Raw genomic sequence first — 27,212 nt, forward strand, 5'->3', positions numbered from 1 at the left:
GGAGAGCAGAGCGTTCCGAAGGAGTGAGGTTGGAATGGGGACAAGGTGTGGTGAAGTCGAGATGGTTGATGTCCCATCGGCAGTTAGTGATATAGAGATCCAGAGCAGGCAGAAGACCAGAGCCGGGTGTCCATGAAGAAGAGGAGGGTTGAAGATGGGAGAAGGGGTCATCGGTGGGGGTGGAAGAGTCCTTGCCGAAGAAGTGCTGCTTCCTGCACGCATGCAGAACTCGTTGACTTTATTAACTTTGCCTCCAACTTTCACCCTGCCCTCAAGTTTACCTGGTCCATTTCCGACACCTCCCTCCCCTTTCTAGATCTTTCAGTCTCCGTCTCTGGAGACAGCTTATCCACTGATGTCTACTATAAGCCTACTGGCTCTCACAGCTATCTGGACTATTCCTCTTCTCACCCTGTCTCTTGCAAAAACGCCATCCCCTTCTCGCAATTCCGCCATCTCCGCCGCATCTGCTCTCAGGATGAGGCTTTTCATTCTAGGACGAGGGAGATGTCTTCCTTTTTTAAAGAAAGGGGCTTCCCTTCCTCCACTATCAACTCTGCTCTTAAACTCATCTCCCCCTTTTCATGTACATCTGCTCTCACTCCATCCTCCTGCCACCCCACTAGGAATAGGGTTCCCCTGGTCCTCACCTACCACCCCACCAGCCTCCAGGTCCAACATATTATTCTCCGTAACTTCCGCCACCTCCAACGGGATCCCACCACTAAGCACATCTTTCCCTCCCCCCCTCTCTCTGCATTCCGCAGGGATCGCTCCCTACGCAACTCCCTTGTCCATTCGTCCCCCCCATCCCTCCCCACTGATCTCCTTCCTGGCACTTATCCGTGTAAGCAGAACAAGTGCTGCACATGCCCTTACACTTCCTCCCTTACCACCATTCAGGGCCCCAAACAGTCCTTCCAGGTGAGGCAACACTTCACCTGTGAGTCGGCTGGGGTGATATACTGCGTCCGGTGCTCCCGATGTGGCCTTTTATATATTGGCGAGACCCGACACAGACTGGGAGACCGCTTTGCTGAACATCTACGCTCTGTCCGCCAGAGAAAGCAGGATCTCCCAGTGGCCACACATTTTAATTCCACATCCCATTCCCATTCTGACATGTCTATCCACGGCCTCCTCTACTGTAAAGATGAAGCCACACTCAAGTTGGAGGAACAAGACCTTATATTCCGTCTGGGTAGCCTCCAACCTGATGGCATGAACATCGACTTCTCTAACTTCCGCTAATGCCCCACCTCCGCCTCATACCCCATCTGTTACTTATTTTTATACACACATTCTTTCTCTCACTCTCCTTTTTCTGCCTCTGTCCCTCTGAATATACCCCTTGCCCATCCTGTGGGTCCCCCCCCCCTTGTCTTTCTTCCCGGACCTCCTGTCCCATGATCCTCTCGTATCCCTTTTGCCTCTCACCTGTCCAGCTCTTGGCTCCATCCCTCCCCCTCCTGTCTTCTCCTATCATTTTGGATCTCCCCCTCCCCCTCCAACTTTCAAATCCCTTACTCACTCTTCCTTCAGTTAGTCCTGACGAAGGGTCTCGGCCTGAAACGTCGACTGCACCTCTTCCTAGAGATGATGCCTGGCCTGCTGCGTTCACCAGCAACTTTTATGTGTGTTGCTTGAATTTCCAGCATCTGCAGAATTCCTGTTGTTACGTTTAAATGTAGGAGGGGACTATGTTGAAAAATGAATGTGCTGGGTTTTCTAAAATTGACTCCTTCTACCTTAAGCCACAAACTTATCAATCACCCCTTGTAATCTAGCAGAGGGAGAAAAAATAATAATAAATAAATACATCAATTACATAAATTGAATAGATTATTAAAGTGCAAAAACAGAAATACTGTATATTTAAAAAGTGAAGCAGTGTCCAAAGCTACAAAATCCATTTAGGAATCGGATGGCAGAGGGGGGAAAAACCTGTTCCTGAGTTGCTGAGTGTGTGCCTTCAGGCTTCTGTATCTCCTACCTGATGGTAACAGTGAGAAAAGTGCATGCCCTGGGTGTTACTATCCGATAATTCTTTTAGCTAGTGTATAATGGAATTTTGGGTGGCAGGGTGGAGATGCACCTCAACCAAAGGAGGTGTAAGGCGCTCCTCCCTCTGTTAGCCTGCAGATCGCCCTTGGGCAGGTTGTAGCACCTGCTTAGCCTCCCAGTCAGGCTCGTGTGAAGCCATGGGGGCAGGTGGTGGATGGTTGTATGAGCAGCTGGTGCATATCATGAGTCCTGGTTATGTGACCACTCACTGATGCTAGGCAAACAATTCCTGAAGAGTATTGATAATGGCTGGGGTCACCCATCTTGTAAATGTGCTTATATATTTATTGACATAAGTGTAAAGTAGGCCTTTTAGCCACACCACCCAGCAACACCTGATCTATCCCGAGCCCGATCACAGGACAATTTACAATGACCAATTAACCTATCAACTGGTATATCTTTGGACTGTGGGAGGAAACTGGAGCACCCAGAGGAAACCCATGTGGTCACCGTAGAAAGTACAAACTCTTACGGGCAGTAGTGGGAAATAAACCCAGATCTCTTGTACTGTAAAGCTTTGTGTTACCATAAAGACACTGCCCAGTCGAAGGCAATGGCAAACCACTTCTTCAGAAAAATCTGCCAAGAACAAGCATGGTTATGGAAAGACTATAATCACCCACATCATACAAAATGGCCTATAGTGATCAATAATGGAATTATTGAAAGATCTCAATTAAAAATGTGCCAGCTGGTGGTGTAGCTGCATCCACACCAGGCTTCAAGGTGAGTCAAAATTCAGCTGGCCCCTTGCACGCTTTCCATGTGTGCTGGGCTGAATGTCGAGTCAGCAACTCGGCCTTGTAAAATAGAACAGACAAATGCTAGGGAAACAGCAAGGTTGCTGCCCAGTGCGCCACAAGGCACAGAGAGGAAGGGCAACGTCAATTAAAAAGGATTATGAAAACACAAAATTGAAGGAATAGTAGGTCATGCACACCTGTGGAGTTTCTCTCTCTGCAGATGCTACCTGCCTTGCTGTGCATTTCTAGAATTTTCTTGAATTTATTTCTGATTTCCAGCTTGTGCTGCTTCGCTCATTAGCAGGAGCGGCAGACTAAACAAAGAAAATGTTTGTTTCCTGTGCGACACATACATTTTCCTGTGAGTCGTGAGAGCTGTGTGGAGTCTAGCTGGAGGCTGAACTGTCAGATTTAGCTTTGTGAGTTTATCAGCGAGCACTGGACACATGCATTGACATTGCCTGCAGGGAAATCTGTTAGCTTTTCAGTGGATGAACAAAAGCAAGATTTCATGCAGTGCTGTGTCAGTCTTGGTGTGAAATAATTTTTGCCAATGAAAATTTTTGGCCATAAAATTAAGAAAAGTAGTCCCAGCAATATCTGGCATTGTACAAGCGTACGTGAGTATCAGTGCAATGACATTCTAAGTAGTGCTGTTTTGCTTTAATAAACAATGTCCTTTCGTGTGTCTTTCATGTACTCTTCAATGTAGTTTTGAATAAAGCCATGAGGCAGACATTGTTTCCATATATAAAATGTATTTTTGACTGCATGGGATTTAACCATTGATTAACTAGTGCAGTATTGTTCTGTGCTTCTGATTGGTTGTGCATATGTGCAATATTCACATTTTTAAGGTTCTTAAAGTGAGAAATATGATTAGTTACTACCCTATAACCCTTTTAGCTGGTGTATAATGGTACTTTGGGTGGCAGGTTGGAGATGCGTCTCTACCAAAGGAGGTGTAAGGCTCTCCTGCACTTCACCCTTGAGCAAGGTGAAATCCCTTTAATATTAACTAGTTAGTGATTTCATCAGAGTAAGTTGTGTATACTTGTGTTCATCCTCATATAATGTATTATGCTGCAGCTGCAAAGACTAATTTTTATGGTATTTATACCCTGTGTATGTGAGAAGAATTTTAAAGTCGAGGCATAGTTAATTACAAAATTCACCAGGTATTGATGATTAAAGTGCTGAACTTTTAGATTAAAATATTAACAGTTTAACTGTTAATTTGATATCATTGCCTTTGAAATTAGATAAAACAATTTAACAATAGGATTTGAAAACAGACTTTTGCTGTTCAAAAAGTTTTCAGCAAAATAATTTTGAGTTTTTTTGAAAGTGGAATTAATTTGGATCTAAAACTGTTACAAGCAATTACAAAATTCACCAGATATTGATATTCATATTATAAAACATTATACTGCTGAATCAAATGCAATATTGCTGTTATTCAGTTCCAGTTTTCTGAAGAAAATTGATCAGATTGTGAGAAGAATTTTGGAGTTAAGTTGTCGTTACTGTAAGCTAAGCTGAGCAGTGTGAAATCTCAAGCAACACATGCAAAATATTGGAGGAACTCAGCAGGTCAGGCAGCACCCATGGAAATGGATATACAGTTGAGGTTTTGAGCTGAATCCCTCTTTCAGGACTGGAAAGGAAGGGGGAAGATGCCAGAATAAAAAGCTTGAGGTGGGGGAAGAAGAATGACTAGAAGATAATAGGTGAATCCATGTGGGTCAGAGAGAGAAGGGGCTGGAGATGAGCGAATCTGATAGAAGTGGAGTGTGAACCACAGGAGAAAGGGTCGGAGGAGGGGCACCAAGGAGAGGTGATAGGCAGGTGAAAAGAGTTAAGAGTCCAGAGTAGGGCATACAAGAAAAGAGGAGGAAGAGTTTTTTTTACCAGAAGAAATTGTTATTCATGCTATCAGGTTGGAGGCTAACCAGGTGGAATGTAAGGTGTTGCTCCTCCACCCTGAGCGTGGCCTCTTCTTGGCACAAGAGGAGGCCATGGACCAACATGTTGGAATGAGGATGGGAATTGAAATTAAAATGTTGGACCACCAGGAAGTTCCCTTTGGAGCGGAGGTGCTCAAGGATGTGGTCTACCAATTTGCGATGGGTTTCACTGATTGGGCTCCTTCCTTTTCTCCAGTATTCCATTCTCCTCTCATATCAGATTCCTTCATCTTCAGCCCATTATCTTTCCCACCCACCTGGCTTCAGCTCACCTTCTAGCCATCCTTCTTCCCCTCCCCACCTTTATTTATTTTGCCATCTTCCCCCTCCCTTTCCAGTACTGAAGAAGAGTCTCGATCTGAAACGTCAACTGTTTATTAATTTCCATGGATGCTGCCTGATCTGCTGAGTTCCTCATGTATTTTGTGTGTGTTGCTCTGGATTTCTAGCATCTGCAGAATTTGTTTATAATATGGTCTTTTCAGATGCTATTAAGTGTAATTTCTGGTGTGTCAATCCCACAGGAAGATCAAAAAAGCGACATTGCGAGGCAACTTTTGATTACATTCCCCAAAATGAGGATGAATTGGAAATAAAAATGGGTGATGTCATTGAAGTAATTGAAGAGGTAAGATATTTTTGCCAATTAAAAGCTTGTTCATGATTCAGTGCAACATTTAAAAGTAACTTAAGATCCTTTTCATTAAAGAGAAAATGTGATTGAAATGCGCAATCAATATTTCTATTTGACAACCATCTATATACAGATAGTCAAAGATAAAAATAACCACATGCTTTTATTTTCTTCATTGAACTTAATTCTCGTTTATAATGTTACAAGTATTTTTGGGACTGGGCAAAGTTGAATGCTGACAAACTGATTCAAGAATTTCTGCTAGTATTTGTTACTGATAACGCCTTGCTTTTGGGTGAACAGGTTGATATTTTCCAAATATGGATTGTGATAGAATCCATATAGGGATAGGGGTTGTCCCCCTCACTATACCCCTTGCCCATCCTCTGGTTCCCCCCGACCTTTTCTTTCTCCCTAGGCCTCCTGTCCCATGATCCTCTAATATCCCTTTTGCCAGCTCTTGGCTCCATCCCTCCCCCTCCTGTCTTCTCCTATCATTTTGGATCCTCCCCTCCCCCTCCCACTTTCAAATCTCTTACTAGCTCTTCTTTCAGTTAGTCCTGACGAAGGGTCTTGGCCCGAAATGTCGACTGTACCTCTTCATAGAGATGCTGCCTGGCCTTCTGCCTTCACCAGCAACTTTTTTGTGTGTTATGATAGAAGTTGGTTTTGGGCATTGTGCAATTTATTTATTTATAGTTATGCAGTGATAGGACAGTTACTAACCTACATTCATAATTCACAAATTTATCCTGCAAAGTCATTTAATGTTCTCATAAGCAGATTTTTCCAATCCTTCATTTCCTTGTGTTCTTAGCTGGCTGGGCAATGTTATACTTGTGTGAAATGGTAATTTGAGTGAGCAGTTTACATCTTTAATTGGCTCAAAGTCATGTGGTTATGGTAGAAAGAGTGCACCCTGTGTCTTGTAGCTTTGCTCATTATTTGGCTTATTAGTGAGTTTGCATTGGATTTTCAGTAGTTTATTTTCTGCTTTGTCTGTTACGTTATATACTCCTTCCCCATCCAGTCTCTGGCTTTCGCTTGTGAAGTTATAGGTCCTTGAGATGTCTCAAAGAAAATTGCTGGTGTTCTTCTGTGGTTCTGGAAGCAACCGTTCTTTGGTTTCAAACATTATAAATGTTTCAAACACCTCTTTCAGAGGAAAGCATTTGATTCCTCTCCAGAAGGACATGCATAAATGGCTGGTATTGGCTTTCTCTTTGCACTAACTCAGAGTGCTAAATCTCAAGTATTTGACTCTCCACTTTGCTCTGTTTGGTCAGATTTATGTTCTACCAGCAGGTGTCTGAATGTAAATCTGACATGAGAGAACCAGAGCAAAGTAGGGAGTCAAATCCTCATTGTTAAAATGGGAAGAAGGCTCAGATGTGATTACAGCACTCTGTGTGTTGCTCCAGACGTAATGTCATCTTCTATCCATCTATTCTGAAGCAGAAGATCCTGTGTTCATAGCAATTCCAGGAACAGAATGGATAAGTTGAATATATAAACATTGCTTGTTGATGTGTATGTTTATATCCCATGCACTTTTTATGAAGCTGGGACAGGAAGCTGATTTGTTGAAGTCAAATCTAGCAGCTGCTAGGAATTTTTTTCATTCTTACTTGCTTTTCAACAATATTTAGCAGTGGAAATCAAATCAACATTTTGGTTTTCCTTTGCCAGCTCAGTGCTATTCCTTTTCTTATGTGTGCAGCTGACAAGACATACCCACTATCTGTGGCATTACAGTAATACACAGAGCCCTTTATGTCTTCAATGTATACTTCTGATCCCATGAATCTCAAGGCACCTGGTCATTCAGAATGAGGAGATCTTGTGATTCTCATTGGCTAACCTCAGCCAATGAATCCTCAATGATGAACATCATTTTGAGGAGGCATTAAAAAGAACAATGATGGATTCAGATAATATGGTACCATAATACCATTGCTGCATGTTACTAAATCATATTTGCATATCTTGCCCTAAAGTCAATGGTAATTTTAATTTTAACTTTGGTTTGAAGTGTGTTTTGTGGCAGCCGTACAGAACAAAACAGTAAAAAAAAAATACTACAAAAGAAGACTAGCTGGGTTAGTGTTCATGGACCATTCCAAAGTCTGATGGCAGAGAGGACAAAGCTCTTCCTAAAATGTTAAGTGTTGGTCCTGTACCCCGCCCCCCCCCCCGCCAAATGATAGCATTGCAAAGAAGGCATGTCCCTGATGGTGAGTATCCTTAATGATGGGTGGCCCTTTCTTGAAATGCCATCTTTTGAAGATGTTTTCAGTGGTGGGAGGCTTTTGCCCATGATGGAGGTGGCTGGGTCTACAACCATTTGCAGCCCTTTTCTATCCCCTGCATTGAAGCCTCTGTATGAGGCAGTGATGTAAACAATCAGAATGCTCTCCACTGTACATCTGTAAGAATTTACTGGAGTCTTTAGTGACAGCTCAAATCTCCTCAAGCTCCCAGTGAAATATAGCCACTGATGTGCCGCCTTTGCGATTGCATCAATGAGTTGGGCTCAGAATACAGTAGATCCTCTGAGATCTTGGTGCTTAGGAACTTAAAGCTGCTCCCCCTTTCCACTGCTGACCCCTGTTTGAAGACCGGTGTGTGTTCTCCCAATTTCCCCTCCCTGTAGTCTACAATCAATTCCTTGATCTTGCTGACATGAGTGCGAGATTGTTGTTGCGACACTACTCGACCAGCCGATCAGTCTCACTCCTGTAGGACACCCTATGGCAACAACAGTGATGTCATCAGTGAATTTATAGATAGCATTTGAGCTGTGCCCAGCCACATGTTCATGAGTGTAAGCAGAGCAGAGGGCTAAGAGCACTTCCTTAAGGTGTGCCAGTGTTGATGGTTAGCGACGAGGTGATGTTATTACAGATTTGCACTGACCGTGGTCTCCCGATGAGGAAGTCAAGATCCAGTTGCAGAGAGAGGTATAGAGGCCCAGGTTTTGAAGCTTTTTGATTAATACTGAAGGGATTAAGTTGTCAGCCCTTCAAAGGTTTAAGGTGCAAAGGAATGTCATATCAAGATTCAAGATTGTTTAATGTCATTTCCACTACACAGTTGTGAAGGAGAATGGGAAAAATTGTTACTCCAGATCTGATGCAGCACAAAAATTAATAAGATATAGAATACAATAATCAGAACACAATAAATATCAATACATAAGATAGCTTATATACATTGATTATATGTCCATCATTAAGGACCCCCATCACCCAGGGCATGCTCTCTTCTCATTGCTTCCATCAGGATGGAGGTACAGAAGCCTGAAGGCACAAACTCAACAATTCAGGAACAGCCTCTTCTCTCTGCCGTCTGATTTCTGAATGGACGTTGAACCCATGAATGCTACCTCACTACTTTTTTTTTCCCCTTAAATACAAAATAATCTGCAGATGCTGGGATCAAAGCAACACTCACAACGCGCTGGAGGAACTCAGCAGGTTGGGCAGCATCCGTGGAAACGATGAGTCAACGTTTTGGGGGGTTCCGGCCCGAAAAATCAACTCATCGTTTCCACGGATGCTGCCCCACCTGCTGAGTTCCTCCAGTGCGTTGTGAGTGTTGCTTTTTTTTCCCTTTTTGTGCTATTTATTCAATTTAACTTTAATCCATATACTTTAATTTACATTTTTAAATTTTGTAATGTGCTGCTGCCGTGTTACAACAAATCTCACGACATACGCTGCCGGTATTTAACCTGATTCTGACAGTGTTGCATGAGGCACAGGGCAGACTGTGCATAAGGTAATGGAATTATAAAGCAGTAGTGGATGGGGGTGAGGTGTTGATCAGCTTTACTGCTTGGAGAGAGTAACTGTTTTTGAATTTGGTGGTCCTAGCATGGATGCTGCGTAGATTCCTCCCTGATGGGAGTGGGACAGACAGTCCATTAGCAGGGTGGGTGGGATCCTTCATGGCCTTTTTCTGGCACCTTTCTGTATAGATGACCTGGATAGCTGGTGATGCTTTGAGATGTTTTGACTACCTGCTTTGGAGCCTTCCTGTCTGCTGTAATGCAGTTACCATACCATGCAGTGATGCAGCGTGTTAGGATGCTCTCCACTGCACATCTGTAGAAGTTCGTGAGTATTGATGTACACAGTCTGGCTCCCTTCAGCCTCCTCAGAAAGCAGAGCATTGGTGAGCTTTCTTGATTGTGTAGGATGTGTTCTGGGACCTTGATCATTTTCCAATGTTCCTTAGATTCAGGATCAGTTCCTGAGGATTGGTGAATGGCTAATGTTATCCCACTTTTTACGAAAGGAGGGAGGGAGAAAACAGAACTATCGCCCTGTTAGCCTAACATCAGTAGGGGTAGTTTTAGCGCTTGCTTCTTTCGGGCGGGTCTGCTTTAGATTTTGCCTTGGGATCTTGGGGTGGTGGGTGGTGGGAGGGGCTTTACGTTTTAGTTTTTTTCTCTTTGGGCTATATACATTATTGAAGTACTGGTTGCGTCCTTTTTCCCGGTATCTTTTGTATGTTCTGTTTCCTCTCCGGGTTCGTGGGTCGAGCCTATCGTCAATCCTCCTTGCTGTGGGTTGACTTTAGGATTTATGGAGTCTATTATTAATTTTGTCTCCTGGAATACTAACGGTCTTAATCATCCTATTAAAAGGAAAAAAGTTTTTAAAGTGTTCCGGAGACTTAAAGCACAAATTTTATTTTTACAAGAGACCCATGTATGGAGGGGGGACAGACTACGTTTTTTTAAATTCTGGAAGGGGCAATAATTTCATTCGAACTCCAATGCTAAGATTCGAGGCGTCTCTATTTTTATAGATTCCTCAGTTACTTTTATACAACAGGATATTTTTTCTGATCCGAATGGTAGATTTTTATTGGTTAGTGGTTTACTATTTAATAAAAAAGTAGTTTTGGTTAATGTTTATACTCCTAATATGGACTGTCCGGAATTTTATAAATCACTCAACCTATTCTCATAAGGAATGCTCCCCAATCCAGGCAACATCCATGTAAATCTCCTCTGCACCCTTTCTATGGCTTCCACATCCTTCCAGTAGTGAGGTGACCAGAACTGAGCACGGTACTCCAACTGTGGTCTGACCAGGGTCTTTTATAGCTGCAACATTACCTCTCGGCTCCTTAATTCAATTCCACGATTGATGAAGGCCAATACACCATACCACAGAGTCAACTTGCGCAGCTGCTTTGAGCATCCAATGGACTCAGACCCCAAGATCCCTCTGATCCTCCACACTGCCAAGAGTCTTACCATTAATACTATATGCTGCCATATATTTGACCTACCAAAATGAACCACTTCACACTTATCTGGGTTGAACTCCATCTGCCACTTCTCAGCCCAGTTTTGCATCCTATCAATGACCCGCTGTAACCTCTGACAGCCCTCCACACTATCCACAACACCTCCAACCTTTGTGTCATCAGCAGACTTACTAACCCATCCTTCCACTTCCTCATCCAGGTCATTTATAAAAATCACAAAGAGTAAGGGTCCCAGAACAGATCCCTGAGGCACTCCACTGGTGACCGACCTCCATGCAGGACATGACCTGTCTACAACCATTCTTTGCTTTCTGTGGGCAAGCCAGTTTTGGATCCACAAAGCAATGTCCCCTTGGATCCCATGCCTCCTTACTTTCTCAATAAGCCTTGCATAGGGTACCTTATCAAATATCTTGCTGAAATCCATACATCTACTGCTCTTCCTTCATCAGTGTGTTTAATCACGCAAGGCACGACCTGCCCTTGACAAAGCCATGCTGACTACTTCTAATCATATTATACCTCTCCAGATGTTCATAAATCCTGCCTCTCAGGATCTTCTCCATCAATTTACCAACCACTGAGGTAAGACTCACTGGTCTATAATTTCCTGGGCTATCTCTACTCCCTTTCCTGAATAAGGGAACAACATCTGCAACCCTCTAATCCTCCCGAACCTCCCCCGTCCCCAATGATGATGCAAAGATCATCGCCAGAGGCTCACCAATCTCCTCCCTCGCCTCCCACAGTAGCCTGGGGTACATTTCATCTGGTCCCGGCAACTTATCCAACTTGATGTTTTCCAAAAGCTCCAGCACATCCTCTTTCTTAATATCTACATGCTCAAGCTTTTCAGTCTGTTGCAAGTCATCACTACAATCACCAAGATCCTTTTCCATAGTGAATACTAAAGTAAAGAAGTAAAGTATTCATTAAGTACCTCTGCTATTTCCTCACTCTTGATAGGTCCTATTCTTTCACATCTTATCCTCTTGCTCTTCACATACTTGTAGAATGCCTTGGGATTTTCCTTAATCCTGCCCGCCAAGGCCTTCTCATAGCTCCTTCTGACTCTCCGAATTTCCTTCTTAAGCTCCTTCCTATTAGCCTTACAATCTTCTAGATCTCTAACATTACCTAGCTCTCTGAACCTTTCGTGAGCTTTTCTTTTCTTCTTGACTAGATTTATTGCATCCTTTGTACACCACTGTTCTCGTACCCTACCATAAATTCCCTGTCTCATTGGAGCATACCTATGCAGCACTCCACACAAATATCCCCTGAATATTTGCCACATTTCTTCCGTACTGTTCCCTGAGAACATCTGTTTCCAATTTAAGCCTCAAAATTCCTGCCAGATGGCCTCCTAATTCCCCTGACTCCAATTAAACGTTTCCCTAACTTGTCTGTTCCTATCCCTCTCTAATGCTATGGTAAAGGAGATAGAATTATGATCACTATCTCCAAAACGCTCTCCCACTGAGAAATCTGACACCTGAGCAGGTTCATTTCCCAATACCAGATCAAGTACAGCCTCTCCTCTTGTAGGCTTATCTACATATTGTGTCAAGAAACCTTCCTGAACACACCTAACAAACTCCACCCCATCTAAACCCCTTACTCTTATATCTTACTCTTACTTATATGCTCTATTTATATTCTAGTCCTTTTGAAATGAATACTATACTAATAATTGCATTTGACTTCTTCACCACAGACTCAACCTCCAAATTAACCTTTAAAGAATCCTGCACAAGTACTCACTCCCAAGGCCCTTTGTGTCTCAGTAATTTGTATTTTCTCTCTATTTAGAAAATAGTTAACCCCTTCATTTTTTCTACCATAGTGCATGACTGTATATTTTCAGACATTGTATTCCATCTGCCATTTCTTTGCCCATTCTCCTAATCTGTCGTTCTGTAGCCTCTACTACTTCAAAACCACCTGCCCCTCCACCTAACTGCATATCGTCTGCAAGTTTTGCAACAAAGCCATCAATTCCATTATCCATGTCATTGACATACAACGTAAAAAGAATCGGTCCCATCACAGACCCCCTGTGGAACACACTAGTCACTGGCAACTAGCCAGAAAAGGCTCCCTTTATTCCCATTCTTTACCTCATGCCAACCAGCCACTGCTTTATCCATGCTAGAATCTTTCCTGTAATATTATGGGCTCGTAGCTTGTTGAGCAGCCTCATGTGTGGCACCTTGTCAAAGGCCTTCTGAGAACCCAGGTACATCACACAACCGATTCTCCTTTGTCTTTCCTGCTTGTTATTTCTTCAAAGAATTCCAATAGATTTGTCAGGCAAAATTTTCCCTTGAAGCCATGCAGACTATGGCCTATTTTATTATGTTCCCCCAAGTACCCTCAGATTTCTTCCTTAATAATCGACTCCAACATCTTCCCAACCATTGAGGTCAGACTAACTGCCCTATAGTTTCCTTCCTTTTGCCTCTCTCCCTTCTTGGAGTGGAGTGACATCTGCAATTTTCCAGTCTTCTGGAACCATTCCAGAATCTAGTGATTCTTGAAAGATCATTCATTACTAATGCTACCACAGTCTCATTTGCCATCTCTTTCAGAACTCTAGGGTGAATACCGTCTAGTCCAGGTGACTTGCCCACCTTCAGACATCAGTTTCCCAAGAACCTTCTCTGTAGCTATGGTAACTTAACACACTTCATGCCCCCGACACCTGGACCTTCCACCATACTAGACTGCTCGTGTCTTCCACAGTGAAGACTGATGCAAAATTCATCTACTTTTTCATTGTCCCCCCGTTCTACCCCTTCAGCGTCATCTTCCAGCAGTCAGATATCTACTCTCACCTCTCATTTACACTCTATGTATCTAAAGAAACTTCTAGTATCCTGTAATATTATTGGTTAGCTTACTTTCGTACTCCATCTTTACCTTAATGACTTTTTTAGTTCCCTTCTGTTGATTTTTAAAAGCTTCTCAATTCTCTTAACTTTTCCACTAATATTACTCAATTATTTGCCCTCTGTTTAGCTTTTATGGTTGTGACATCTTTCCTTGAGAATACTTCTTCCTCTCTGGGGTGTATATATCCTGTGCCTTCCGAAATATTTCCAGAAATACTAGCCATTGCTTCTCTACCATTATGCCAGTGGTGTTTTCCAATCAATTCTGGCCAACTCCTCTGTCATGCCCCTGTATTCTATTTACTCCACTGTAATACTGATACATCTGACTTTAGCTTCACTTCAGAAATTTCAGGGTGAATTCAATCATATTATGATCACTTGCAGCAAAGGGTTCTTTTACCTTAAGCTCTCTAATCAATTTTGGTTCTTTGCACAACACCCAATCCAGAACCAACCTGATTTTCCCAATCTACTCGCATACTGAAGTTCCCCATGACTGTTGTAACATTGCTGCTTTTGCATGCATTTTCTATCTCCAATTGTAATTTGTAGGCCACGTCCTTACTGTGTGGGGAGTCTATATGCAACTCACATCAGGGTCTTTTTACCCTTGCAGTTCCTTAGCTCTATCCACAATGATTCAACACCTTCTGACCCTATGTCACCGTTTTGTAATGACTTGGTTGCACTTTTTACCAACAGAGCAACACAACCCCCTCTGCTCTCCTGCCTGCCCTTTCAGTACAGTGTGTATCCTTGGACGTTAAGCTTCAGCTATGATTGTTTTTCAGCCATGATTCAGTGATGCCTACATCATACATACCAGTTTGTAACTGTGCTACATGTTCATCTACGTTATTCCGTGTACTTGTGTGTATTCAAATGCAGCACCTTCAGTCCTATGTTCACCTTTTTCAATTTTGTCCACCTTTTATGTTGTAACTCATCCTGTTGACTACAATTTTATCCTATCAACGGCCTCTAATCACTAGACATTGCCTCTGTTTGTAAACCAGCGACCTCATCTTCAGCACTATTATCTGCCTTTCCTACAATATCTGCCTGGCACCAGGCCAGGAGCTCTTGCACCTCTTCTCTGTAAGCCATCGTTGTTGGTAATGAGCTCCACCACTATCATGTCATCGGTGAATCTGACTGTGTGGTTACTCAGGTGCTGCAGCCTGTTGCAGAGTGAAGTGTTTAGACCAAGGAGTAGGAGTTTATTCTCAGGGTCTCTGGGACAGTAGTGTTGAATGCTGAATTGAAATCCATGAACAGCATTCTGACATGGGTGTCCTTGCTTTCTAGGTGTGTCAATGCCAGGTGCATGACAAATGCCAATGGTATCCTTTGAAGAGCAGTTCTGGTCAGTAGGAATACTGGCGAGTGTCCAGTGTGGCAGGAGTAGCATTTTTGATATGTGCCATTACCAGCCGTTCAAAACACTTCATGATGATCGGTGCCAGTGCCACAGGGCAGTAGTTGTTTAGTTCAGAGGGTGTCGAGTGCTTTGCTACAGGGACGGTAGGTAACTTGAAGCATGTGGGAATAGCAGGCTGGATGAGTGTTGAAGATGTCCGTGAAGACAACAGTGAGCTGGTGTGCACACTTGAGGGCTCTGCCTGAGAGCAGTGTAGGGAATATGCATGTTTTATGTGCTAGCTGAACCCTTTTGGGTTGAGGCATTTATCAATTCTTTCACATCGACTGGTTAATTCCTCAGTAAACCAAACTTTTGGTCGTTTGTTTCCTCTGAACTCTTTCCACCCACCCAGCAAAGATCATCTCCTCATCTGTGTCCAAAGCAATTTACTTAGCAGAGCAACACACACAAAATGCTGGAGGAACTATGGGGGAAAAAGTACAGTCAACGTTTCGGGCAGAAGCCCTTCAGCAGGGCTCACATAGCAGAGTTCTTTCCTGCATGTTACTCATTTGAGTGGTTTAATGTATTGGGCTCACTTGCTGGGTAAAACTGGAGTCCAGACGAGACTGCCTATTTTATGGTGACAGCAGGCAGTGATATTTGGGCTGTATTCCTTGGAGTTTAGAAGGATGAGGGGGGACCTCATAGAAACATTTCAAATGTTGAAAGGCATGGACAGAGTGGATGTGGCAAAGTTGTTTCCCATGATGGGGGAGTCTAGTACGAGGGGGCATGACTTAAGGATTGAAGGGCACCCATTCAGAACAGAGATGCGAAGAAATTTTTTTAGCCGGAGGGTGGTGTATCTATGGAATTTGTTGCCATGGGCGGCAGTGGAGGCCAAGTCATTGGGTGTAGTTAAGGCAGAGATTGACAGGTATCTGAGTAGCCAGGGCATCAAAGGTTATGGTGAGAAGGCGGGGGAGTGAGTCTAAATGGGAGAATGGATCAGCTCATGATAAAATGGTGGAGCAGACATGATGGGCCGAATGGCCAACTTCTGCTCCTTTGTCTTATGGTCTTATATAGTGCTTCTTTCCCCTGTCAGGGGGAGCTCTTAATGCCACCTTGACCCAAACACTTGAGAATGCTGTTTCCCGGACCCCGTGCAGAGATTGGTAATGTTTTCACCAGGCTGTTGGCCTGAACAGAGCTTATGAAGAACCTGGGCCACGTAACGCTCAGAGCGTTCTCCTGGGCTGTCCCAGTTTTGCTCAAAAAGGAATGATTGGTATTGGCTGGGATGCAGAGATTGCAGGTGGATGACCTAGTTAGGCATTAATTTACCTTTGGACTCCACTCTTGAGCTTTTTTTTTTGTCAGTGTTTACTTCCCTTTATCATCTTTTTTTCCCAAGATACCAAGAGCAAATGGGTTTACTTGCAAGGGCCTCGGTTTATGTCTGACGGCATGTGTGGATGCAACAGAAAATTTCCCATTGGAGAGTCAGTGTACGAAAGGAGGGAGGCTTACTCATTTTGTCTGCCTTTGCGCATTGTTACTTGCCACGGATGTGGTCTGAAGATGAGTTGCGGATAGGCACATGAAAGTGACAAGCAAGTGATTTTGTCCAGAAAGACTAGATGCATCATGGTGTAATGCGCAGGCGTCATTCGTGCCCCTTGTCCAGCTTGTTCAGACGAGCAGTTGTTGCTGTGGCTTGTGAAATGACCAAATTCTACTGTTAAATTTGTAAAATTTAGCTTCTGTGTTGGGCTGTTTGCAGTGTAAAACAGTCTCAGTGCTGGTACAATCATTTTAGTGGTAGTTGGGGACAAAATTGTATTAGCCTCTTACCATTGGCAGGATGTTCTGAGCTGAAATATTGCATCATGCTCACAAGTAGATCAAATCACATTTTATATTGTGTGAACTTTTTTGACTTAAGGAGGGGAGAGAAATGAAGTGGTGTGAACAAAAGAGGCCCTGATTACATTCATTTTTGATTTGGTAAGCATAAGCTTCCTATTTGTGGAAATAGCAATATTTTTTGGAGCCAAGACAAAACTTTCCTTTGAATTGCTGGAGGCAGCTATATTCTGAGCTGATCTTTATTGGTGCATCTCTACTATGGAAACTGGTGATGTGGCATTTTCTTATTGGTCACGAGTTGCCAGCAAGAACTTGAGCAAGTCTGCTGCAAGGATTGGCTAAGAAATGTTGTTGCTTAAGAACAGTTGGGTCATATTACCACTGATATCCATAATGTATTTTAACTCTGAGATAGGGAAGTTGCCTGAGATGTTATATTTCTCTCCAAAGATGTCTTGACTGCTCAGCCAAATGTAACCAATAAGCTGGTTTTTTTCCCCACGTCTAGCAATTATTCATAATAATTGCACAAAAAATCCTTAATTTCATAAATGTTAACTTACAGTCTGGGTATTCAGCACATAGTGTTTTCAGACAGCTCACATTTGATTCCAGTCTGGCACAGTTTCTCTCATCAAAGTTGCTGGTGAACGTAGCAGGCCAGGCAGCATCTCTAGGAAGAGGTACAGTCGATGTTTCAGGCCGAGACCCTTCGTCAGGACTAACTGAAGGAAGAGTTAGTATGAGATTTGAAAGTGGGAGGGGGAGGGGGAGATCCAAAATGATAGGAGAAGACAGCAGGGGGAGGGATGGAGCCAAGAGCTGGACCGGTGATTGGCAAAGGGGATATGAGAGGATCATGGGACAGGAGGTCCGGGAAGAAAGACAAGGGGGGGGGGGGAACCCAGAGGATGGGCAAGGGGTATAGTCAGAGGGACAGAGGGAGAAAAAGGAGAGTGAGAGAAAGAATGTGTGTATAAAAATAAATAACGGATGGGGAAGTGGGGGGAGGTAGGGCATTAGCAGAAGTTAGAGAAGTCGATGTTGTCCAGCTCTTGGCTCCATCCCTCCCCCTCCTGTCTTCTCCTATCATTTTGGATCTCCCCCTCCCCCTCCAACTTTCAAATCCCTTACTCACTCTTCCTTCAGTTAGTCCTGACGAAGGGTCTCGGCCTGAAACGTCAACTGCACCTCTTCCTACAGATGTTGCTTGGCCTGCTGCGTTCACCAGCAACTTTGATGTATGTTGCTTGAATTTCCAGCATCTGCAGAATTCCTGTTCTTTGTGTTTCTTTCTGTCACTCTCCTTTTTCTCCCTCTGTCCCTCTGACTATACCCCTTGCCCATCCTCTGGGTCCCTCCCCCCCTTGTCTTTCTCCCCGGACCTCCTGTCCCATGATCCTCTCGTATCCCCTTTGCCAATCACCGGTCCAGCTCTTGGCTCCATCCCTCCCCCTGCTGTCTTCTATCATTTTCGATCTCCCCCTCCCCCTCCCACTTTCAAATCTTATACTAACTCTTCCTTCAGTTAGTCCTGACGAAGGGTCTCGGCCTGAAACGTCGACTGTATCTCTTCCTAGAGATGCTGCCTGGCCTGCTGCGTTCACCAGCAACTTTGATGTGTGTTGCTTGAATTTCCAGCATCTGCAGAATTCCTGTTGTTGGCACAGTTTCTTCTGTTTTTTTTGATGTATTTTCCCTGGAGGAAACCTGCACATCAAGTTATGTTAACAAATCAGCTTGTTGATTTCCAAACTTTTATCTGATTTACATCTTGTAGGTGGAAGAAGGCTGGTGGAAGGGAATCCTAAATGAGAAAACTGGGTTGTTTCCATCAAATTTTGTTAAGGAAGTGATTGATCAGAATGAAGATGGAGAAACAGATGAAGTGTTGAGTGATCCAGGTAAGGGTTTTTGCAAAGATGCCAGTGCTGGAAATCTGAAATAAAAAGCAGCTGAATTGCTGTGGCATCTGTGGAGAGACAGGGAAACTCCACAGGTTTCCACAAGAAATGGCAACTGACTTTCTCTCTTCATGGATGCTGCCAAGCCTGAACATTTTCAGCATTTTCTGTCTTAATTTTGGATGAATGTTTGCATGCAAACTATCAGAATTCTTTTAGGGATAATCATTTCTAGAATCATTGCACATATTAAATTGTAAGAGAAAATATCTTAATTAGGCATTGCAGAACAATAGGTTTTTACTTATTAAAACACAATGCAGAATAGGCCCTTCTGGCCCTTCCAGCTGTGCTGCCCAGCAATCCCCTGATTTGATCTTAGCCTAATCACAGAGCACTTTACAATGACTAGTTAATCTACTAACTGATATGTCTTTAGACTGAGGGGTAGGGTTGCCAACTGTCCCGTATTAGCTGGAACATCCCGTATATTGGGCTAAATTGGTTTGTCCCATACGGGACCACCCTTGTCCCATATTTCCACCGCTAAGGTAGAGCGTCCCTATGAAACCTATGAAATAGTGTAAAGCGAAGAAGCAGTTGCCATTAGTTTATATGGGAAAAATTTTTGAGCGTTCCCAGACCCATAAAATAACCTACCAAATCATACCAAATAACACATAAAGCCTAAAATAACACTAACATATAGTAAAAGCAGGAATGATATGATAAATACACAGCCTATATAAAGTAGAAATAATGTATGTAGTGTAGTCAGGAAGATTAAGCCAAAACTGATTTGTGGGAAAAAAATCGGCACATACGCGCAAGGCTTCGTGGGGTAGTCTTTCTTGGGGTAAACAGAAGTGTCCCGTATTTGACTGCTACTTTTCTCTCTTATTTAGGAGTGAGAACCCTACTGGGGGGGGCAACCCTACTGGGGGGGCGGGGGGGGGCAAACCGGAGCACCCGGAGGAAAACCGCCCTGTCACGGGGAGAATGTACAAACTCCTTACAGGCAGCAGTTTTTAATTTGAATGGAAGAGCAGATTATGGTTTATCTTCCTGCTATTCAATGTACCCTACCACTCATCTACCTACCTGCTCATTTAGCAAGATGATTAACAATGCATCCTTATGAAGATGCTGAGTCCTGTGTATGTATTCTTGCCGACTTCTTTCCATATGGCCGTCATTCTCTCTCTCCTGACAAAATGCTAACTGGCTGTATGTGAATGGAGAACTTCTGAACAGGCACAATGCTGCCCGATGATCGGTGGCTGGCACCTTGGAGTTTATCAAAGAACCCTTAGTGTCGTATTCCATTTACCAGCCGGGAGAACGTTGAGGCAAGTTGTCCTGCTCTTTCTGACATCATTTCAAAGGCAGGAAGTCAAGAATATGGCAGATTTTGCCTGTACTTGGGATTGCAAAATGAGAAATTTCAGTGGTTCAGCAAGGGTGTAACCTCTGTCACAACAGTCCTGCAAATTTAAGAAATTTGCGTAGCTCCCAAGTTTGCTCACAGATACTAGGAATGTGTAATGATTATAAATCAAGGATGCTCTCGTACTTAATCAAGCTATGTGTTTTCTTGAGTATAATGGGTAATTTGTTCAGTCCTCAAGTGTGAGGAGCATGTCAGCTTGCAGAATTCAAGATATCTAGTCTTATATTTTGGACCATGATGCTGTGGGCTTTCCTGCTGCTGCAGTCCAGGAGAGGAGATGTCTGAGGCGATATAGCACACTGTCCATGCTTGGTTGGAGGTTGACGGTTCCTGTTAGTGCTGCCCTCCAGTGTTCAACTGGTGGAATTACAAGCTGGTTTCCATGCATGTGTTCATCTACAGACTGCCAGGAACTACTCTTGTCAATTTGCGGGATGTTACTCAGGGACTTGGGCTGTAATTTTTTTTTGAGTAACTATGTTTGCTTGCTATCTTGATTGTGCTCTGTGTGTGTGTGTGTGTGTGTGTCTGTCTGTCTGTCTGTCTGTCTTGTGCTGTGTATGTTTTGCACCTTGGCCTTGGAGGAGCACTGTTTCAGTCGGCTGTGTTTGTGTATTATTCAATGATAATTAAACCTGAACTTGAGTTAATACCCTCGTGAATTGATTTGCTGAAGATTTGTTTTCTGTGTATTCTGTATATGAAAATTAATTTGTTATATTAGCAATTATGACCACATGAAACGTATTTAATTCTCTGGTTGCAACAGATGTGCTTGTCAAGGATTTGATTGGAGTAGGACCTTCATCGCCAACATCACCTTTAGACTCCACAGGAAATGAGAGCTCAGCAGGAACAACAGTCCAACCAAAGAAAATTCGTGGCTTGGGGTTTGGAGATATATTTAAGGAAGGATCTGTAAAACTAAAATCACGATTATCTAATTCTGAATCGGAAGATAAAAGGTCAGAAAAGGTAGGCCAAGTATTTTTTTGCTTTTGCTTTGAATGGTCAGTATGCATAATGAAAAATATTGTTGTTCAAAATGAGTCGTATTTGCCACATCCATCATTGAAATTTGTGGAACTTGGAGATTACCTTTGTTTTGTGTTCCATGCATGCATTTGTCAATTCACAGATTCATTTGCCGTAGTTTGATTTTTCATAAAGTATGTTAGCAAAATACTGGGCCAGTTACATAAGATTGATTATCATCCTGGCTTGGTATTGGCCTACAGACCTCTTGCATTGAAGGTTTTTTTTAAAAATCTTAAGTTGTGGGTTTCAATCCTACTCTAGGATTTGAACAAAAGTGCAGTGTCGTAACAAGTTGAAGTTTTAACCTTTCGATGAACCCATGTATTTTTCTGAACGACCATGATCTGTTGCTGGTATTTGAAAGGGATTTTGAATTTCTGCAGGTGTGCTTAACCAGAGTTTCATCTGTTTTGACAGTGTCTGCTTGACTGCTCCTCCTGGCCTGTTAAACTTTCTGGAACTTTTTGTTCTCTGTGCTTCAGCCTCTAGAGTGTCACTGAATTTTCTTTGCCTCATTGTATGTGGTTGGTTCTGTAACTCTCTTGACCCAGACCTTTAGAACTTTTTTTTCTTAAATCTACCTCTCCCATTTAAATATTCTTCTTAAAACTTGTCTCCTTGACCAGAGTTTTACTTTTTTTCATTTCTCCTTTTGTGGTTTCTTTGACAATTTCCTGTGAGTTTCCGTGGGACATGTTAAACATTAAAGATTTAAGTGTTGACTTGTCACAGTGTTGATTATACGACCTTGCTTCCTTCAGATTGGCTGACTCACTAGTTAGGAAGTAGACATGACTACACATCGAAGGTTATGTATTAATTCTTAAGCATTTTTTTAGACCTGCAGTTGAAAATAAATTCCTTTTTTGAACAAAATGTATTCTGTCCCTTCACTATGAGTTCATAGAACATAAAAATCTACAGCGCATTACAGGCCCTTCGGCCTGCAATGTTGTGCTGACCATGTAACCTACTCTAGAAACTGTCTAGAATTTCCCTACCACATAGCCCTCTATTTTTCTAAGCTCCATGTACCTATCTAAGAGTCTCTTAAAAGACCTTATTGCATCTGCCTGTACCACTGTCACTGGCAGTGCATTCCACACACCCACCACGCTCTGAGTGGAAAAACTTAACTCTGACATGCCCTTTCTACCTACTTCCAAGCACTTTAATTCTATGCCCCCTCATGTTAGCCATTTCAGCCCTGGGGAAAAAGCCTCTGGCTATCCACACGATCAATGCCTCTCGTCACCTCTCATCCTCCGTCGCTTCAAGGAGAAAAGGCCAAGTTCACTCAATCTATTCTCATAAGGCATGCTCTCCAGTCCAGACAACATCCCTGAAAATCTCCTCTGCACTCTGTATAGTATCCACATCCTTCCTGTAGGGAGGTGACCAGAACTGAACACAGTACTCCAAGTGGGGTCTAACTAAGGTGTTGTGCAGCTTTAACATTACCTCCCCTGAGGTTTAGCAGGCCAGGAGGAGCAGTCAATCTGTAGAATTCTCTGCCCAATGAAACAGTGGAGGCTACCTCAGTAAATATATTCAAGACAAGGTTGGATAGATTTTTGCACAGTAGAGGAATTAAGGGATCTGGGGAAAAGGCAGGTAGGTGGAGATGAGTCCATGGCCAGATCAGCCATGATCTTGTTAAATGGTGGAGCAGGCTTGGCGGGCCAGATGACCTACTCACTCTTATTTTTTATGTTGTTATGTCAAGCAAACACTTATCAATATAGGTGACACTTTGGTTAAGCACACATGCAGAAATTCACAATTCCCTTCAAATGCCAGCAAGTGACCGTGTTTATGATGATTGCACCAAGCAAGCCAAATAAATGACAAAGCAGTTATGCCAGGACGTCTGCTACTAGAATTCCATGTGCCAAAGTCGGTTGTGACTGAGCCTACCTCTTAGTCTGAATGAAAATGATCTCTGATAGAATGACATATCCTCTTAAATGTTCTTTCAACCATCTTCTTGAGGTACCTGTCACCATGGTCAGCAATTCGCTGTTAAGAATGATACTGAGATCTGGATGATGGAGTGTTTGCATTACAGCTTTCATTGATTGCTGTCAAGAAGCGCTCATGGAAGCATTAATTTAAGCATGCACTTTCAGAAAATGGTCCCTACGTTGTGACCTTGTGACAGATGCTAAACAACCACCAGCATTTTGATTATTTTATTTTTGAGATAGGCCCTTCGAGTCATGTTGCCCAGCAACCCTCCGATTTAATCCTAGCCTAATCATGGGACAATTAACCGACCGACTGGTATGATTTTGGACTGTGGGAGGAAGTCCATGCGTCACAGGGAAAATGTGCAATCTCCATGCGGGCAGTGGGTGGGAATTGAACCCGGGTCACTGGCACTATAAAGTGTTGTTCTAACCACTATGCTACCATGTTGGTAGAGATTCTCTGCGGCTCTGTAAATGAGATGTTCTGTCAGACTTGTGTCTTGTTGATAAGTACTGAAGTCAAAAATTGTTTAATAAATTTATTAAGTTTTAATTCTTGAAGTACCAGGAAAGATGACTGAGTAAATAACCACAAAAATAGAAAAAAATCCAGGAGTAAGTAAGCATTGAGCCAGTTTCATTGAAGAGTAGCCTTGTGTGTTGAATGATAATTAGTCTACTCTCAAGTGTCTTCTATCATGCAACTTCAGCTGCTTTGATCTACACCTATTCATTAATTGCATGCAATTTTATGTAATTTGCAGCAATCCATTCCAGCAAGTAATACAGAGATTGTGAAAAATGAACCAGAAAATAAACATAAAGGTAATGACATTAACAATTTTAAATGACTTTTGATCCGTGTTTCAGATTCAGCCATGATGGGGGTAGATAGCAAGCTCAAATGTCTGGCAGATTCACCTGAAGTATTGTATGGTAATCAAAAATTAGTGTCCAAAGGCAGGAAATATTAATCCTAAAATGTCTAGTCATGCAGATTTTATGTAAGATCTTTTATTAGCTGATTTTTTTTTTGAAGTGGTTTTGTTGAGATGGATGTATAATTTATTTCTGCTGTACTTAAAAATGTAATGCTGCTACCCTCTAGAGGAGCTTATTATTTTAGCAGCACATGAATCCAGTTGTCTGTAAAAGCTCTGGCAAAAGCTAAGTAGATTAAAAAATACGTTTCAGTTGACAACAGTCCAGTTGAAGTGCAACTAGGTTCATTAAAATTGTTAAATATCTCCTTTCATAATGTTGATTTCTGGGGAGTAGAAAATTCCAATCTTGAAGGCAAATGGAGATCTCAAGGTACTCTATGATGACATATATGTAGTTTGATAATAAGTTAACCTTGAGAAATGAGATGTGTCTAAACTCTTGTATTTTAGTTGCTCCAAATTACCTGCACCTTTGTCCTATTCAGATGGAAAATTACAATGTGCAGGCCTGAGGGGGAAAAGTCCTTAAATCTGACCCTGTTGCAAGTAACAAAGTGTGTTGATGCATCTCAGCAAATGTGACATCGTTGAAAGTGAATCCTGAAATTGGTACACGTCACTACTTGACCCGTACCTTGTAGTATTAAGAAATGTAAGCTTGAATTCTAATGTTAGCTTACGATGGTCAGTTCTTTCATGCGATCACTGTTGGAATATTTTATTAACCTTATAACCTATGTAAGAGTAGCTGAATTTTGGAGTTTAGTATTGTTTTCCCATTCCTCTTTATAATAAAATTGTCCTCTTTAATTTGAACTTTTATAAATTGGTATTTTTTTTATCTTGTTTGCAACTTGAATGTTGTAGTTTAGCATGGGAGGGGTAGCATCTCTAGATAGGGGGCTTGTCACACTCCTTGGAGTGGCTCGTCATCTATTCGTCCCCACCAGCACCCAGCTCTCACCTGTGGCTCCTCATCGCTGTTTGTATGCGACAGCGGCCACACCCTGGGCAACGGCTTCGACAGGCCGGCTAAACCAGGTGAGGGGAGCCAACAGGTCTGAAACCCTTGGAGAGATAGGAATTTGCTCATCCCAGCGTGCGAAGACTGCTTCGGTGGATCAGGTGGAGGAAACCCCGAGGGTTCAACAGCTGAGAAGGCATTACAGCAGCGCGTTGTGGAGTGCGTAGGGCACGGCAGAGCACTTAAGAGGACGCGGCCATCCAGCACAGCCAAGGAAGTTGCCAGATGTAACGATTCTTCATGCCACTGGATCCTGACTTCTGAGGCTGAGAGAGTGGGATCGACTCTGTGCAAGGCTTTTCCACTTTGATATCTTTCACACACTGGTTACATGGTGCAACCACCCCATCAAGCAAGGAAAAGTTGAACGTGGGTGAAGAGAGTTAGATGTCAAATTGACGGAGGCAAGGGTGTTTGATTGTGATAGTGTCAGATGAAAATGAGTTAAAATTTTCTGTCAAGGTTTTTTTGATGGCCTTAATCTTACCGGTTTGTGGATGGGAATATATTTAAAATGCGTGTTTTTTTTTGCTTCGTCAAATTATTTTGGCATTTTTGAGCAGGTGAATTTTAAAGCTGAGAAATGGATTAATTGACTTTATTGGTTCAGCTAAAATTTTAAAATTAAAAGTTAAGGGCAAGTAGTAGTGCAATCAATCGAGTCAAGTATGATGTTCTGCTGAGGGAATTGTCTTGGTGAGTGCTGAGCTGGCTGTGGAGTCTGGTGTGGGATCCACTTATTCCAGTGCAGTGAGGGCAAGAGTAAGTGGTGGCTGTGATAGTTGTTTTTATTGGTTGTTCAGTCTTTCCTTTTCCAGCTGCTGTTTGTTCTCCGCAGCATAGCGCAATTTGCTCTCACGTAGCATGGCTTCTCCTTCAAGAGGTTTCCTCCAGGTGCATCTAGTGAGTGCAATGTCTTTCCAGTTTTTAGATGTAATGTTGAATTTCGGCAGGCTGAGTTTGATGTTCTCTTTGAAGCGTTTCCTTTGCCCACCAGGGGCTCGCTGGCCTTCCTTCAACTAGGAGTAAAGGATTTGTCTGGTCATGTCAGTGGGAATGTGCGAGTTAGGCGTCCAATCTATTATTGGAGTTGGTGTTGCTTTATCATGGTGGAGATGCTGTTCATGTTGGCCTCCTCCAGTATGCTGATGTTCGTGCATCCTTCCAGTGATCCTCAAAGTCTTTCCTAAGGAGTTTTGGCATTGTTACAGGGCTTTTAGGTGTCTACTGTAGGTGGTCCATGATTCAGATCCATATAACAGTGTAGGAAGGATGACTGCTCTATATAAGGCAAGAAGTTGACTTTTAAAAATTTTCCTCCACTTGAAGAGCACTTTTGTAATTTCAGGTAGCCTTGACTGGCATAAAAAAATTCTATTTTATGTAAATGTTTGGAATGTTTCAGTGTTTCCACTGTTTCAGCCACAGACTGCAGGGGTCCCCAACCTTTTTTGCACCGCAGACTGGCTGACGGGGGTGGGGGGTGGGGAGGTGGTGTTAATTACGACCAGAATATAGGTGATGTCAACTAAGTCACTTATAAGTGGCTAATACACTCAATTTTGTTTCTAAAAGGGGTTATCTAACAAATGGAAGTAATGTTTTCAGTGCTTTTGTGACTATCTCAGGATATCCAGCCTTGACTTTGATCCAGAATGCCGGCAGAGGTGTTATGTCAAACATACTTTTCAGCCCACCGTCATTTGCAAGCTCGAGGAGTTGATCTTCTTCCCACGTTGACATGGATGATTCATCGGGGGACATTCCCAGATGGGTCACGGACCCATTCCTTTGCATGTTTTGGGTCATTTGTGATTAGGAAGTAACGCTTGAATTCTGTCGACAGTGAAGATAGGTGATCGCGCACCAGCTGTGAGAAGGCCGGTGCAGCCTCAGTCTCTCCCAAAATCCCAGCTAATGTTGGGAACATGTCAAATATGCCTCTGTCCACTCGCCGTCCCCAAAGTTCCAGTTTGGCTGTGAAAGCAGACACTTTATCTGCCAACTTGGAGACAGTTGTCATTCTCCCCTGAAGTCACAAATTGAGTTCATT

At 42.8% G+C, this 27,212-nt stretch overlaps 1 protein-coding gene across 2 annotated transcripts in view; it reads left to right on the forward strand.

Annotated features, from left to right (window-relative positions):
• cd2ap (CD2-associated protein) overlaps positions 1-27,212 on the forward strand; it is a 253,762-nt gene that overhangs the window by 142,155 nt on the left and 84,395 nt on the right. For both annotated transcript variants that reach the window (XM_063034875.1, XM_063034884.1), the window contains 4 exons: positions 5,302-5,405; positions 18,610-18,733; positions 20,953-21,158; positions 23,956-24,016. In XM_063034875.1, the coding sequence (XP_062890945.1) occupies positions 5,302-5,405; positions 18,610-18,733; positions 20,953-21,158; positions 23,956-24,016 (495 nt within the window). The remainder of the gene's footprint in view (positions 1-5,301; positions 5,406-18,609; positions 18,734-20,952; positions 21,159-23,955; positions 24,017-27,212) is intronic.

This window comes from Mobula hypostoma, chromosome 2 (genome assembly GCF_963921235.1).
Source record: "Mobula hypostoma chromosome 2, sMobHyp1.1, whole genome shotgun sequence".
Lineage (NCBI taxonomy): Eukaryota > Metazoa > Chordata > Chondrichthyes > Myliobatiformes > Myliobatidae > Mobula > Mobula hypostoma.